The sequence below is a fragment of the Lonchura striata genome, chromosome 6 (genome assembly GCF_046129695.1).
Source record: "Lonchura striata isolate bLonStr1 chromosome 6, bLonStr1.mat, whole genome shotgun sequence".
Lineage (NCBI taxonomy): Eukaryota > Metazoa > Chordata > Aves > Passeriformes > Estrildidae > Lonchura > Lonchura striata.
In genome coordinates, this window is record NC_134608.1 from 12,391,218 (window position 1) to 12,407,509 (window position 16,292).

At 43.9% G+C, this 16,292-nt stretch overlaps 1 protein-coding gene across 1 annotated transcript; it reads right to left on the reverse strand.

Moving 5' to 3' along the window:
- Window positions 1-1,463: 1,463 nt before the first annotated feature.
- Window positions 1,464-15,198, reverse strand: CYP46A1 (cytochrome P450 family 46 subfamily A member 1). Its single transcript, XM_021549637.2, has 15 exons — window positions 15,021-15,198; window positions 13,194-13,271; window positions 12,627-12,708; window positions 12,015-12,088; window positions 11,261-11,347; window positions 10,546-10,684; window positions 9,875-9,985; window positions 8,956-9,112; window positions 8,571-8,633; window positions 7,278-7,350; window positions 6,769-6,853; window positions 4,854-4,964; window positions 4,515-4,603; window positions 3,549-3,615; window positions 1,464-2,727 (listed from the first exon to the last, which is right to left on the reverse strand). Exons 1-15 carry the CDS (start codon window positions 15,146-15,148, stop codon window positions 2,566-2,568), a joined length of 1,506 nt encoding a protein of 501 aa, XP_021405312.1. The 5' UTR covers window positions 15,149-15,198; the 3' UTR covers window positions 1,464-2,565.
- Between the last annotated feature and the right edge of the window lie 1,094 nt (window positions 15,199-16,292).

The following is a 16,292-nucleotide window of genomic DNA, read 5'->3' on the forward strand; positions in this document are numbered from 1 at the left end:
CTAGCCAAGGTCTTGGGGCAATAGGGATTGCCCTAGAACTGAAATAGTTTCTCTTCACCAGCAGGAAGAAAAGCTGTCTGTTTCTGTGGTGTCCAAGACAGCTGCAGCTCCCAGGTGTTTTTACAGCCCATGGCAGGCACAGCTGTCTCCCTAGGCACTTCTGGTCTGAGGTTTCTCAACAGGGTTTAACAAAGCTGATGCCAGCACCCAGCTGGCATATAGGGCACTAGGAAGCAGCTTTCCTGAACCTGCTCAGTTTGGGAGTTTTTTGGTTTGGTTGGTTTTTTTTGTTTTGGTTTGTTTTGGTTTTGTTTTTTTTTTTTTTTTTTTAATTGTCAGATCAAGGATGACCTCCTTGCTAGAGGTGCAGGATGAAACCATGCAGGGCATTTGCATGGCCCCAGAGGCCACCAGCTCCTGCAGTGGTATGAGGGTAGCCTGACCTAAGAGAGGAGCTGTGAAGGCTGAGCGCTGCTGCTGTTGGGTGCATCAGCAATGACTGCTTGCCATCTGCTGGGAGGCAATCAGCCTGACAGGAGACACTCCTGGATGCAGGAAAAGGAGCAAGACCTGGGCCACTGGTCCTGTAAGAGCTGGATGGCATTTGGGCTTGCAGAGAGAGGAGGAAGAGTATCCTCTGAGGAGGGTAAGCACAAAGCAGTCAGGAAGCTCTGGTCTCGGGCACTTGAGGGCTGACAGAACTCACTGCAGAATTTTAACATGCTAACACCCCCCTTGAGTCCTCCTTGGAGGTGCCTGACCTCACTGCAGAGGTGGCAGAAGGCAGTTCAGTGTGTGTAGTTAATGAATCTCAACTCGTCCATTGGTAGCATTTAGCAGAGCCCTGGTGTGGTGGCATCTCACATTTCCACAGTACAATTTGCCAGTGTCTGTCAAGCTGTCTGTGTGCTGTTCACAGCATATGCCACTCCTGTCACAGCTTCCCCCCCACTCCCTACAGCACAGAGATACTGCCCTGCCTTTGACATATTCCCAGGATTCAGCCATTTGTTATGCCACCAGCACATCCAGCCTGCCTGGCACGGGGCATCCCACTCCCTATTGCATCAGCTCCTGGGAACACATGTCCAGCTGAAGAGTCCTCAGTCTTCCCAATGAGATTTCATTAATGTGTAGCAGGATAGAATCAGATTTCCAGCACAAGGTCTTGAAGAGCTGGTCTACTGATAGATGGACTAAAACTTCCCTTGCAATACAAGTATTGGTACCCCAGGTGAAAGTCATATTACTACACTGTGAGATGTTGATTGTATTATCAAAAGCAGCATCAACCTTCTGGGCTTGCTATCCCGCTGCTGCACTGAATGTGATGGTGCAAAACAGCAGCAAGGTCAGGGAAAGCTCTGGGATGTTGCTCTCCTGGTATGGAAACCACCACAGGAACCTGACAGTGTATAGACTGTGTTCTTGCCCTTTTAGTTCAGAAAGATAAGAAACAAAAGTGTCGTCATCAATTACCTTTAATTCTATGTATTTCATGATAGAGGAGGCCCAAACTCCTATTAGGTATCCACATTTCTGGAAGGCAGCATTTTCAAATTATAGTTTTTTCTCCCTAGCAGAGCCTGGCTGCAAGCCTACATGCAGTGAGCTTTTCAGGCACATCTGCAGAAGAAAGGGGTGCAGGACCTTCCTTCTCCTGTCTCTGGCTCAAATTGCAGACACATTTCTTCAGTGGCAACACCCTTTTAAGCAGCATTTAGTTCACTTATTTCCAGCCCTACTAGACCATCTGGTCAAAATGTTATTGTAGCTTTGTGGCAAACAAGATGGGGAAAATAAAGATCCAGGTTAAAATAAACACAGCAAGACTTTCCCCACAAAGAAGGGTGTCTCAGAAGAATGAGCACAGGCTGTGTGGAAGGGTAGGAGGAAGCAGGGTAGTCCCTTTCTGCAGTGTGGACTGGGAATCTGTTCTCTGCATAACACCAAAGAAAAGCAGAAGAGACTGAATAAAAATCAGGCAGTAGCAGCAGGAAGAAGTAGCAGCCTCAGACTCTGAATTTTTGAGGGTTTTTTTCAGATTCTTGTTATCAATTGTTATTCACATTTAGAGCAGGGATAGAAAAATTGCTTTGACTATCTCCAAACATCTCTTCTCAAATTCAGCCCGAATCTATGCTCTACTCTTTTCTGATTTCATTGTGTAAGTAAGAAACTCCTCAAACAAGGGCTTACTTAGACCATGTTGTGTTGTATATAAGCTTAGTGGAAACCATGAGCTGGGATTGCTGTGTAGCCTTGTGTGGCACTCCAGGGATACCCCAGTGAAAGGATGTCCTTTTCCAAGTCTAGTCAGAATCAAATAGCCCCCCAGGGAAAAAGAACAAACTTGGCAATTCCAGGTACACTTCCAGATTGAAGATGCTCAGAAGAATGGCTCTTGAATGGTTTTCTTCAATAAATTATAAGGAAGGTTAGAATTAATTTCAGTCTAGTAATTCTCTAAAAGGGTCTACAAAATTTAACCTTTGATTAGTGTCAAGATCTTCAAAATCAGAAGAAACACTACCAGTAACATGCCATGCTCCCCTCCCTGAGCAGTCATGCCTGGCAGCCTCTTGCAGAGCTCCTTGGCTTTAATTTACATATTACTCCATCTAGTGGCTTTATAGTTCCAGCCTCTATGAGTTTAAAACTCTGTCCTGGCACCAGCTGTATTTCAAACCTCTGCAGCAGCTTTGCCATCACCACTTTTACCTCCATCTGTTAAGAAAAAAACAGAAATCAGTGACAGAAAATACATCTTGGACTGCAGCTGCTTAAAGTCAGTCTGCTATCTTATACTGCTTTGTCAATGCAGATTTAGAAGTTAAATATTACTCTGTTACTGCACCTTGTTGAGTTTGGGCAGGAAACCTGGGACTTCCTGGATTTGAAGACAACTGAGAGGCACTAAGATCAGTCTTTCTGTTTATGTGTTAAACCCATTTTGGAAGTCAGACTGTAAAACTAAAGCACTCTGAGCACTGGAGCTTAGATGAGCTCATAGCAGACACAGAACACTGGCTGCTGGCTGTCCTGAAATGCTCTCTGCCATGCTTACACACATTAAATTGTTCCTTCTGTCCACGTAGCCCTCTCCTCACCGTCTCTGGGCCAGTTCTGGCTTGTGTCCTCCTCCAGCTGATGTTTTCCCTGCCTTGATTGTGTCAGTGGCAGCCATGAGATGACCCCCAAGACCCCCTGCACATCCCCTGTGTGCTTGACCTTGGCTGGCAAAGAATGTTGACTGTGATTCCCATTAAGGGGCTTGGATTTGAGCAGGCTGGCCCAGGAGAGTTTGGAGGGAGTGCAGCCTGCTGCTCCTCCCTGCAGATACCTTGGCTGCATGGATGTCTGCTCTTTTGACAGCATTGGTGAGACATGCCTGTCATGGGCATGGGGGGAGATCTTCCCTCTGGGGAGAAGAGGAGCAGTGCATGGGGCATCAGTGTGGCCTCTGGTGCCCACCACCACCCATGGTCAGCACACCCTGAGCTGGCCCAGTGCTTGCTATCCAAGTGTTGCTCCAGGCCTCTACTCACCTGTGCAAACACCTGCCCGATGCAGGATCGGGGTCCCAGAGAGAATGGAAAATAGCAGTAATATGGCCTGCAAAGAAAAATGCTCAAAATTGTCACTCTGACAACTTGGTTGTAAAGAAACAAGCAAATATTTTATCACAACAACAAGGACATGGTCTAAATATCCCCTCACCTATTGGACTTGTAAAGCAGTCTCCAAATTAACTCTTTTTTGCTTCAGAGCAGCAATACAGGAGCTGCACATTTCCTTGTCATTGCTCTTTGCTGTATGGCTCCGCTGCCAGAGCTGTTTTGATGCATGCCAGCCTTATTTCAAAGCTGAATGTCAAGCACACTCTAAATGCTCTTCAGCCTGTCATGAGGATGTCACAATCTGCCCAATTATTGCACCTTTGGGCAGCTCTGAACCATGTGAGTGAGAGGGTGTTTGGTTTAGGAGACCAGACTAACTCTAGGCTGAAGGAGAACTCCTGACTCACGAAGTAGCTGGTGCTGATTTCTGCATCTGTTTAGTCACTCACTGGTTCCTTCCATTGCACTCCTGACCACTGACTAGACTAGACTAACAACACGTGGCTGAACAGCATCTTCTCCCCCTCAGCCCCTTCTTCCCTGTCTAATATGAAGACATTTCAAGCCCCCTGGGACCAGGACTGTCATGGTCCTATCATTCCAGCTTGCAATATACTAAGGAAAATATTCAACCTGGTTTGGGCCCAAAGCTTTGACCTCAATACAAGCATTTAATAACAATAACATTGGTCTTTTTTTATAAGGTAACATGTGGTCTAAAGAGTTCTTGAACAAAAGCTGTGCATTATTGCTCTCTATTTACATTTGGATAATTTAGTATTACTCATACTGAAACGGAAAAATAGTTTTATTCTACTTTTCTTTCCCTTAAAATCTCTTCCTGTAATGGTTTCTTAATACATATTTAATAACATGGAGTTAAAAGAAACTCACTTAGGTGCATCTTTGCTGAATCGCTCTGGATCAAAAGTAAGTGGATCCTTAAAAAACTTTTCCATCCTTCCCATTACATAAGTGTTGAGCTGGCAAGAAAGAATTTATTTTTGTTAGTCAGGAGCAACACACTGAAAATGACTTTTTGCTGTCAGAGGTATAAAACCATCAATGCCTTCCACTCTCCGGTCTCAACTGAGAGTCTTAAATTATACCCCAGTTTTGGTCAAAATTTTAGAGAAGAAAGTACAAATATGCCCAGGGAAGATTTTGGCCCCCTCATCCACAGGTCTGTTACATTTGGATTAAGTGAGGCAGCTGATGGTGGATGGGACTCACAAAGATGGTGGTGTCTGCAGGAATTCTGATGCCGTTGATGACATGCTCCTTCTCCAGCCTGCGGAACGTCCCCGAGACGGGCGGGTACAGCCGCAGTGACTCCTTCAAAACCTGTGGCAGCAAAAAGCACAAGAGGTCAGTTAGTTCATACACTGCAGGAAGCAGAAATAAAATTAGTTACCTCCCTGTGGCCTTTCATTTTTGCTAAATGAGAGGTTTTGACTTTTGAAACGGATGTTGGTCTATCTGCCTTGGACTCCTGTGGGCAAAATATATCAGCTCCTTCAGGCCTGGTTCTTTCTTACTGATGGTCAAATAGAGAGAAAAAGACACAAAACCCAGAAGAGATCCTGGAACAGATCCAACACCTCAAGTCAGATGAACAACTAAGTGAAAAATTATTAGGAAGAAAACTCAGGGAATATCTAAGAGTGAAGTCTCCTGCCCCTGATCAGCTGCTCTGGGCACTGGCTGCCATGAGGGTGGGTGATTGCTCCCACTTCCTTCCCACTCTCAGCTCCTGCCTTTGTCCTGTTTCTGATGCTTGAGGAGCTGAGCCAGGTCAGAGACCCAAAAAGACAAAAACCAACCCGGCAAAGGAAAATGAATAGGATATTCTGAGAAAAAAAAATGGAACAAGACCACTTCTTTTGGTGTCAGTGAGCTGTAAGAATGGCTTATTTCATCAAAGTGAAACCTAATTAACAGTGCACATAAGCATCACACTGAAAATGCAATTAACAGTGTGCATGCACGAGTGGACTAATGAAAAAGAAACCTGGACAAAAGGATTCAGAATTGCCTGAACAACAGGAGAGAAGTCCCATGGTCTCTGATACTCCAGTGATGGACTGGCTCTGACCAAGGGTGACTGATTTTGATTGTACAGATCCAAAATTTTGCTGTTAAATAAATTGCTTTGAAGAGCTCTCATGTGATCTGTCTTAAAACTGAAAGGCTTAGATACCTCATCCTAATTGGAGTGGTATAATTGTGATGGTGTTTGGAGAAGCCTAAGGAAGCCTGCTGATTTCTGTAATCACATAGAATTGCCTTTTCCTTATGAGAAATAGACCTATGAAATCTATCTGCTATCACAGCACAGTAATTTGTGGGATGGGATATGCCAAATGGTAAATCACTGTTGCTCACCTCAGCAGGACAGTTTAAAACAAAAAGGATCATGGTGGACTACTAGAATCACAGGACAATTTATGCACAACAACTGCCAGGACTGTGATTCAGCCTCTCCTGAGGGCTACTGGTGTCCCCCATCTTGTGAAGAAAGGAAATGCAACACAAATACTGGCTAATAGCCAACCCTAGTTTGCAGTTTGTTACCAACCAGCACTTCTATACACAAGACCTCTTTTAGGACCAAACTCTTTCCCTCACCACCCCCGAGTGACTGAAGAGGGTTTCAAGGCTGAATAATGAAAAACTGACATTAGAAAAGCCAGCCATTATTTTTGGCTATCCTCAAATCCCACTTTATTGCATATGGTTAGATCGTAGCTGGAAATGCTTTAACAATAATCAAAAGTAGAGCAGCGAATTAGGAAAGTGTGCGGCATTCACACACAGATTGGGCTCAAATCTGCACACCTTTCTTAAAATTACAGCTGTTGATTCACCTTAAACTGAAAAGGGGTTATGCAACTCTACTCTAGCTTCCAGACTGATAATAATTAAGGAAAGGAGTGAAAGAATCTGTAAATTTAAGGAGCATCTTCCCAATAAGTCTGGACTGCTGAAAATGTGTCAGACTACATGCTGTCTGAGTCTCTGAGGACAAACATTATCAGAACAAAATATTAGCATAGTTTTTAAAATTTTAAAAGTTTGGGCATCCTCCATGAGATGTCAGAAGCTACAAAACCACTCTGCCTGATATCTTACCTCACTCCTACAGTACCTGAGATAAATAGGTGAGCTTGCCAAGATCCTCATAGTCAACGTTTCTCTTGGCACCAAGAACCTCATCCACTTCAGCCTGAGCCCTGCAGGTCAATTAAAACTTGTTAGGTGCAGATGCCTGTTTCTTGCTAGGCAAGAAGTTGACAATTATTTTACATTCCAGACACTAAGTTGGACTTAAACACCCATCCTTAGGCAAAATGCCAACCAATTCCCATCCAGGCTTCCTGAACGTGTACCTCATATCAGGATGAGGCAATGTGCATACAAGGCAGCTGAATCAGGTGGGATTTGGCACCTGTATGTATAAAGGCTTTGAAAAAAATCACCTAGGTGAAACTGAAATAATCCACCATAAGGTTTTTCTTTTTATACATTTTAGATATATTGGTACTAGGAGACTTTAGTTTGGAAGGGAGGCTAGAATTTATTGATCCTATCTTTTTAATAACCCTTACAAATTTTTAATTATCATCAAGCTGGGTCTGAAAATTGGAGCACACGTACCTTTCCATTATTTCAGGATGCTGACCCAGTGCCATTACTGTAAATGTCATCTGATTGGAACTGGTTTCATGACCTGATGATAACAAAAACCAGTTTAAAAGTTAGTAAGAAATAATAACATGATACAAAGGTGGTCTACTAGGGTGATTGTGTGTAGGAAGCTTTAAACATCAAACCCCAAATGTTTTATTTTAAATATGCTAGAAAATGAAGGAAATAATAAAAGGTATGTAAAGTCTATGTAAAGAGCTTTCAACAATGACAAGAAAAGAACATAACTGGCAAAGATATGACCCATCTTGTGCAAGTCAAAGCTGCAGTGGTTGCATGCAGCACTGACTACTAGGGTCATGAGCTCTCTAATAGGAGGGCCAGTGAGGTCTGGGATTTGCCTTGTATTACGGGACACACAGTTCTGCCAAAAATATAGGATTTACTGGATTTGAGGGAAAACAGAGCTTCTTATCATCTTTCTTTGAAAGGTCTGCTTTACATGTTAGGATGACCCTGCTCAAGCAAGGAGTTTGGACCAGAAGACCCTTTCAACCTTACCCACTCTGTGACTGTGATGTGGACACTTTTCCCTTTTTTTCATGGATAGACATATGTACTATTTTAAAGCATTACAGAAAACAGACTTCTGCAAATATGTCTGCTGCAATAACATCTTTCTTGCTAAAGAACAGCATTTTGACCACACCTTCTTATGAACATAAATCATCTTGATCTGCAAAATCTGCAAAAAAAAAAAAAACAACTATCTCACATAATCACTCAGCCCATACATTTTCTGATTGGTTCAACAGTGCCTTCTCCTGCTTAGGCAAGAATGGCATTCAATCATGTGGGTGAGGTGATGCAAAGACACATTGAACATGTAAAAGACATTTTTGGTGGGATTTAGTGGGATCTGGGTGGAAGGGCCAGAACCCCATAAGGAATAGCCTTGCACCCCAGTGGGCAGTGGAAAGACGGAGGCTGGAAAACAGAGTGGGATGCCAGTGGTTGGAAAACACCAGCCTGGCATTATTTGCTGCACTGATATCACTGAAAGAGGACAATATATCACTTGCCTGTGAGAAAAAAGGTCTTAATTTTTTCAGACCTCACCCAGCTGGTCCTATGCCAGTGTAATACTTGGTCTTCCAACCAAGAGACTGCTGGTTGCAGCAGCATCACATGGAGTCATGATGTTAATTATGATTAAAAAGGATGTTAATCATGACCCTGTAGACAGCTCAAGAATGAGTAGATTCCCACATGACATACCCAAGCATTAAAATAGCTACCAACCTGCAACAAAGAAAGTGATAAAGTTATCCAGAATGTTTTCATCATCTCTAGTCTTCTCCAGAGCTGTCAAGATAGCAAAACAAATGGAATTAGAAAATGCCCCTGTGCCCCAGCTGGACCAGCCAGAATGCTCTGCCCTGTTTGGCACAAATTGGCTGAGGTAGCATCGAGAGAAGATGCTGAGTGGGCATTTCAGTGGTGACTTGTGACCAGTATTTGATCCAGCACAAAGAAACAGGCAATTTTCAAAGCAACTCTCACTATCTTCAGTGTGAAAACAACTTTAAAGGAAGATCCAAGTTCAGATCCCCAAAACAATCCTCCCCGAATTTCACAGCAAAACATTCCACAGATAAATTCACTCAAACAGCAAGGTGTCTCTTACCATCTCCTTTCAGTATCTGTGTAAGAATATCCACTGTAGCTTCTTTTCCATTCTGGATGGCTTCTCTCCTCTGGTCAATGCACTGCTTCCCCACACGTCTCAACAGCCTCACACTCTCCCTGATCTCCTTTACCAGCTTCCGCTTCCCTGGCATGAACTGAATACAGAATTTCTTTTGTCATTTTATTCCTTTCAGTGTTATTTTACAAGTGAGCACCTTGTTTTGCACTTGCCACAAAAAAAATTTGCTCTCCATGCAACAAACTGAATGCCCACAGGATGAAGGGCGTGGGTTGAAATAAGAAATATTTCAATCTGTGCATGCTGATGTCGTGTCTTCTCAGAGCTGATGTTTTGGGCACTGCGAGCAAAATTCATCACCTCTCCATGGAAGAAATTGCATCCTGCAATGCAGAATCTCACCCCTGGTCTCAAAATGAAAACAGGATCTGTAAAGCCTGAACTACAACTTTCATGAGACATTGAAATAATTCTTTACTTAAATATTTCATATTACATCCATAATTTCCTAGCAGATGAATTTGGTAGCTTAATTTAGGTTAAAAATATAACTTTTACACAGCAAGAATGCTCAAATTTCTTCCACCCTGAGTGAAGGCTACCATCCTTCTTGGACAAATGGCAAAAATCTCAGTTTTTAATGGGTACGAGAGCATAAAACCATATCAGAAGGAGACACATGCAGGGGAGAACAAAAGAATAAAAAAGAAGCATTAAATATTAATGTTAATTTCATGAGTTTTTTAAAGCAGTAATGAATTTTATCTTGATGCCCATTGGAGGGAAAGATCTACAGATGACTGTTTCCCTAAAATATATGGACTTTGCACAGCTCCATGAACTCAAGGAGGAGCAGCTGAATGTGAGGAGAGGGGACTGCAGTGAGGAGAGTACAGACCTTTATGAAGGGGTCGCGTGCCTTGTTCAGTCCTTCCATAATCTTGGTCACAGCGTTGGGAAAAGGTGTCTGGTCATCACTCAGTGCATTCAATTCCAGGCCAAAGGCTGCCTGAGAAGCAGGAGAGAAAAAGGCAACTTGCTGGGGTGGGGGTGAAAGAGCAGGAAAACAGCACCACCTTTCCCCCTAAAAATATCTCAGGCTGCGAGGGGAGGGCAATATTGACATTATGTTTTCTCCTTATTTGAGTGGATTAATAATTTACCACTATTCTCCATTCCTCCCAAACTGGCTTGCATAGAAAAGGAAAAGGCAGTGTAAGGCAGACTTCCTGCTGACATGCAATGGCAATGATACAACCTCCAACCATGAAAAAGCCCTGGTGTGTCCCTTTTGGCATGGAGGGGTGGGAGGTATGAGGCTGAAAGGAGTTTTGCAAAGAATACTCATCCTGCAGGCCACACCTAGACTATGCAAACCCTTCTCTACCTGCCCTTTCCCATGACTCAGCCAGAATGGAAGTGCCACTATTAGTCCTGCAGGTCTTCTAGCACTGCTGGGTAAAGGTCTTTCTCCCTGCCTCCAGCTCCTGATCCCATCCTACTGCTGGTAGTCATTACTTCCATCCCCTCCTGCCAGTTGAGAGGAAACAAGAAAGGGACAGCTGGTACCTTTCCAATGACATCCATAGTCACCCGGCTCATCATTGACAGCATGCTAAACTCTGTTTTTCCATCTGCCTTTTCCTCTAGCTTCTCCATCAGCTCTTCTGCTTTTTCATTAAAAGTTTCCATCAGACCAATCAGGTAGCTGAACAAGCAATAAAGATGAGTAATGGGGGCTCTGGAGAGGACATCTTTGCTCAGACAAAATAACCTTCGTTATTTTCCATAGAAAATAGTAACGTTTTTAAAAAATTATAATTAATTTGCCTTAATACATTAAAAATCAAATATATTGAATGATCTGAATTCTTCTTACATTAGTTCTGCTCTGCCCTGCCATGTAATCAACATCTGTTACGGCAAAGGACAGTGGCCTGTGCCCTTTGTACATGGACTTTATCTTTGGACCCTGCATACAGTGCATCAAGGTGCACAAGAAAACCAGACCAACCCTCTGCCTTACCTTTTCCAACAGGATAAGGCAGGATACACAACCCTGGGACCTTTCTGTCATTGCTGAGTTCATAGGGGTGTCACTGCTCCATGGGAAGTATGATCAAATTATATTTAGCATGGAAATAGAGTGCTGGATTCTACATTAAATATTATTTTGGCACTGAATATTAGAGGTTTTTTCATCCAAATATCAAATAATGACAGGGAGAAGCATGACAATACAGTAAAAGTAACAGCTAGATGGTTCCAGAAATATTTGCTTTACCTTCGGCTGAAAGCTGGATCCATTATCCTCCGCTGCTTGTGCCAATGCTCATGGTTGCGAACAGTTACCAAACTATTCCCTAGAAACCTAGCACATAGGAAAACAAGGAAAGGAACAGATTTATGCAAGGGACCCTGCTGAACCCTGTGTAGTAACAAATGTAAGTCTTTTACATCTACTTTCTTTTATTTTTCCCATGTATAGGGAGCACCTTTGAGTATGCAACCATTGCATCACTGTGGACCGAACCACAGATTTTTTCTCCAGGTAGGTGTGGACTGCTGAGTTCAGATGATGGTTCATTACAACTGTTATGGAAACAATTACTATAATAACTGGATTATTATTTTTTTTAAAGCTTCAGACTAACAAAGAAAATTTCCCTTTTTTTTTAAATTGAATTTAGAAGCTGCAACCTGACATGCTTTATTGAGAGCTCTAAAATCAGTGCTCTAAAATCTGAGAACTTTGATGATGGTCTTGAGTAGACTGCTCTGAGACTAACTGGACATCCCCAGGGGGAAAAAGGATACATGATCAAGGTAAAACAAAATCCAACATATCCTCCTCCCTGACTGGGAAGACATTTGACTTGACATATAGTTTAATAGGTACATGCTGCTTACATGTGTCTGGAATGAGAAATGAATCCCCACACTAAGGTCAATGGTCTGAGTCAAAATAACATGCCTTTGATATTATTAATCTTGGATTTATTTTCAGATCACAGTGGCTTCAGATGCGTTTTGCCTACCTCTCACCAAATAGGCTGAAGAGATTACTATACACAATTGGATCCTTTGGGTGCTGTGGTGACATCAAGAACTCCTAAAATAAAACCTCAGGTCAGTGAATGCTGAGTGCAATCTGTTTCCCAGACAAAACAAAAAATTTCACTCACACACATCTACTCTCTTCTTCTGCAGACCTAATCTGAAGAGTAGATGAATTATTTGGTGTGCCCTGATTCTCCAGTTCCTGTGCTGCTAGCTTGTTTTGCATCCCTCTAGCACTTTTTTGCCCAATGACCTGAAATCTCACTCTGTTGTAATTGCAAAGATTTAGAGAAAGAAATTTGGTCTCTCCTGCCCCATTCATTTGAGATACTAAGCTCTTGTAGACAGTCTGCTTTTCACAAATGGAAAATGTTTGCTATATGTGCTGTTTAAATAAAAGTAGCAAAATAAATTAACTGATCAAGGAAAAAAAAAATCAGGACAGCCTGGAGAGAAAAGCACTTCATCCTCTTCACCCAGCTACAGCCAAGCATAGACTGGCTGCTGTGTGCTGCTCTGATCATCAACCACCAGCTCTCCTATTATGGAGGGAATGGGATCACCATTGATTTGGCTTTATTTTTCAGTACCTTCACTCCTTCAGGACTCACAATCAATACTGAGACTCTGTGAAAGGCATTCATTCGTACAACAGGTCCATATTTCTCTGCCCTGTAAGAAGAGAAATTTTTTTAAAAGAGAATTATGGTGCAAACTATCAACAGACCTAATAACCTTGAAGCACCAGAGCACATTACAGTGGGAACTACTGCAGTCCCCAGCCAATGAAGCCATTAGGAGAACAGAATAATCAAGGTTGGAAGAGACCTTCAAGGTCATCTGATCCAACCATCAACCCTTCACCACCACAATCACCCCTAAACCATATCCCCAAGTGCCACATCCAGACGTCTCTTGAACATTTCCCCAAAGTTACTCCACCACTATCCTTATTCCAATGGCTAAGCATTCTTTCAGTGAAAATGTTTTTTTCTAGTATCTAATCTGATCTGAAAGATCAATGCTCTCTCTAGCTTCTTTGTCCAACCATCTCACTGATGCTAATTATGTCATTCTGTAAGGGTCTTTGTGCCTTGTTTTCTCCATATGTGCTACAGGACTACCCCATTCAATGTTACTGACGTGCCTCAACTTACCACTGCAGCAAGAGATCTGGTGTAAACTCCTGTTTCCTCACCATTCTCCATATGATTGGCAAGTGTCCAAAGAAAAAGCTGTAGAATATGAAGGTTAAGAGTGTCATAAGGATGCCAGCATAGGGTTTTGTATGGATTGCAATCCTTGTTGCTCAGTGAGTGTTGCTCATGTTTTCCTCGTAAGGGAAGATGGAAATAACTCTGAGCTGTGCCAATGCCCAGCCCTCACCACACTGGTAAATTGGGGACCAAAGACATGCAGCTCGCATGCAGCCAGAAGAGCAGCACAGAGATAAAGGATGAGATAATTTTCTTATGCTGTATTGTAGGAGATGTTTGGGTCTGGATGGGATCTCCCATGAATTTCGTTACTCTTTGCCTGTCTGAGTGAATCTTGACTGCAGCTATTAGATTGCTGTACATGAAAGAGACATTTGCATTAAACACTCCTTAATATGTGCTCATCCCTGGTAAGTGTAACTTCATTTCTGTCAATGCATTTCTGTTCAGAGAAATTAGGAACCATCTCCTTCTGTCCAAAACTGCACCATTTCAAATACTGAGGAGGATAATTACTGGTTGATATGGAAATTGAAGAAATTAATAGAAAATGTTAACTCTTCAAATACAATAGCTGCATTAAAAACTCAAGAGATCAATTCCTTCTTTCAACTGTGAGTGGTGAATTCTCACTGGCTTTGCATAAATCTGAGGGAAGATTTGGCCAAGCTCCTCTCTAAATGAAGCAAGCTGCATTCAAGGTCTGTTTTCCATTTAAGAGACAGAAAGCCATGTTGTCATCCCTTTCAGTATAAATAAGCTATGGGGGAAAACAGACTCTTATTTTATTACTATTGGAACTGGGAGGCACTTAAAATAACAAGAAACTCAACAAAGTTACTCAACATCTACAGAAACTTTTAATCCTCCACTTGTTTGAATCCTCCTTTGTAATTGTATTCCAAAAAGACCTGAAAGCCCCAAACACAACTCCTTTGTTAGCTCTGGAAACTGTCTATATCTGCAGCACAGGAAACAAGCTCCCACTCATGGCTCCTCTGGTGTGCCATCACTCCATAGTGTTACTTCACATCTCAAAATGAACCTAAGGACGAGCAGGTTCAGGTATGACAAGATCATCCCCTCTGACCCTGATTACACAAGCAGGATGAAGCCTGGAGCTGGGCAGGAGAGAGTGGCATCCCTGTAAAGCTGTGCATGAGCGCTGGTGTCTCTTCCTGTGGCATGTTAGGAGGTCATGTGCACCCACAGGGGAGGTTAAGTGGGAAGCTCACGCACCCCTGCAGGAACCACGACTCCTTGTGACAGCACTGCCACTGCCTTGCTGGCAGCTTCCTCACTGCCCCTTATCACTTATGACATTTTAATTTATTTTTGGCAGAAATTAAACAGCTGGCTGATGCAGGGGGGCACGGAAGGTGCCTGGTGGCGTTAGTGCCTGTGTCTCCTGGCGCAGCGCGGCACGGCTGGCGGCGCCGGTCCCGCCTGCGCGGCTGACGCGGCTGTCACGTCCCTCCGCAGGGTCACGGGCACACGCACAGCTCGGCGGGCGGCTCCGGCCGCCGCGGTGCCCCCTCGGGAGATGCCCGGCCGGCGGGCCGCGCTGCTGGGCGGTGCGGGATTCCCGGGAAGCGGGCGCACACCAGTGCCGGCCTGCCTGACCCTGCCCCGGCCCCTGCCCGCAGCCGCCGGCCCGGCCCAGCCATGCCAGCGGCCAGGGCTGGTTTCCTGCTCCGACACCGCCTCCGGCCCCAGCCTGGCACGGAGCGCTCCGCGGAGACACCGAGCCCGCCCGCCGGCCCTTACCTCTCCCGCGGGGCGCCGGGGATGTGGTCGTACTTGGCGTGGACGTACTGCACGTAGCAGCAGTACAGGACGAAGGCCAGGAGCGACAGGGCCAGCAGGAGCCCCCCCGCCGCCCACAGCACCTCCATGCCCGCCGGCTGCAGCGCCTCCGCCCGCCCCGAGCAAAGGGCGGCCGGAGAGTCCCGGCTGCGGGCGGGGACCGCTCCAGTTAAAGAGCCCGGCGGCGGCCAAAGCTGCGCTGGGAGCGCGGGGCTGTGCCCATGGCTGTGTGCATGGATGTGCTCCGGAGGAGGTGCTCTCAGGGCTGGAGTGAGCACTTTTCCTATCACGTAGCGATATGATAAGGGGGAATGGCTTTGAACTCAAAGAATGTATATCTAGATTAGATATTAGGAATAAATTCTTTACGATGAGGATAGTGGGGCACTGAAACAGGTTGTCCAGAGGAGTTGTGGGTGCCACATCCGAAGTGTTCAAGACCAGGCTGAATGAGGCTTTGAGCAACCTGGTCTAATGGATGGTGACCATGGCAGGGGATGAAGGTGGAACTAGATGATTATGGTCCCTTCCAACCCAAACCATTCAATGATTCTGTGACATATATATATATATATATATATATAGTTTATATATATATATATGAGTGTGTGTATGGATATATGCTTACCTGGGTGGAGATGATGCTTTGCACAAGTGCATGAGGAGGTCAGGTAGGATGCTGCACCTTCCTATGTTTGTTTACAAAAATGTTTTAAGTAAAGCTGGTCTCTGAAGGGTCCTAGACAAATCAAGCATCCCAGGGACAAGGAAGACAGAGGCTTTTTGTTGACTTCTAACTGTTTAAATTAGAAGGAACAAAGGAAATGTACTGTTGATGCCTGTAGGAATCAGTAGGTGAAAGTTTTTAGAGCAGTCTACTTTGGGCACCATGCTCATTCCTCATCCAGACACAGGAGTGAGAGCTAATACTGTTTTATTCAAAAGAAGCAATCTAATACTCACACAAATTGCATAAGGATCGCACGACATAAGAGACTAAGCCATAAAATAAATGGTGGAAATTAATTTCTGATTAATGAAAAGTAATGCATGGGGGAAGACAAAATATGTGTATACATATCCATATACATGCAAGCCAGTTATATATATTTAGTGGTGGTACTTATTCAGGAATTTCACCTTAATGCTCAGCATTGATGAAAGAAGCAAGCAGAGCACTGATGGTGATTAGAAATGGGGGAGCAAATAAAACAAGGTGCCTGAATGTACTGG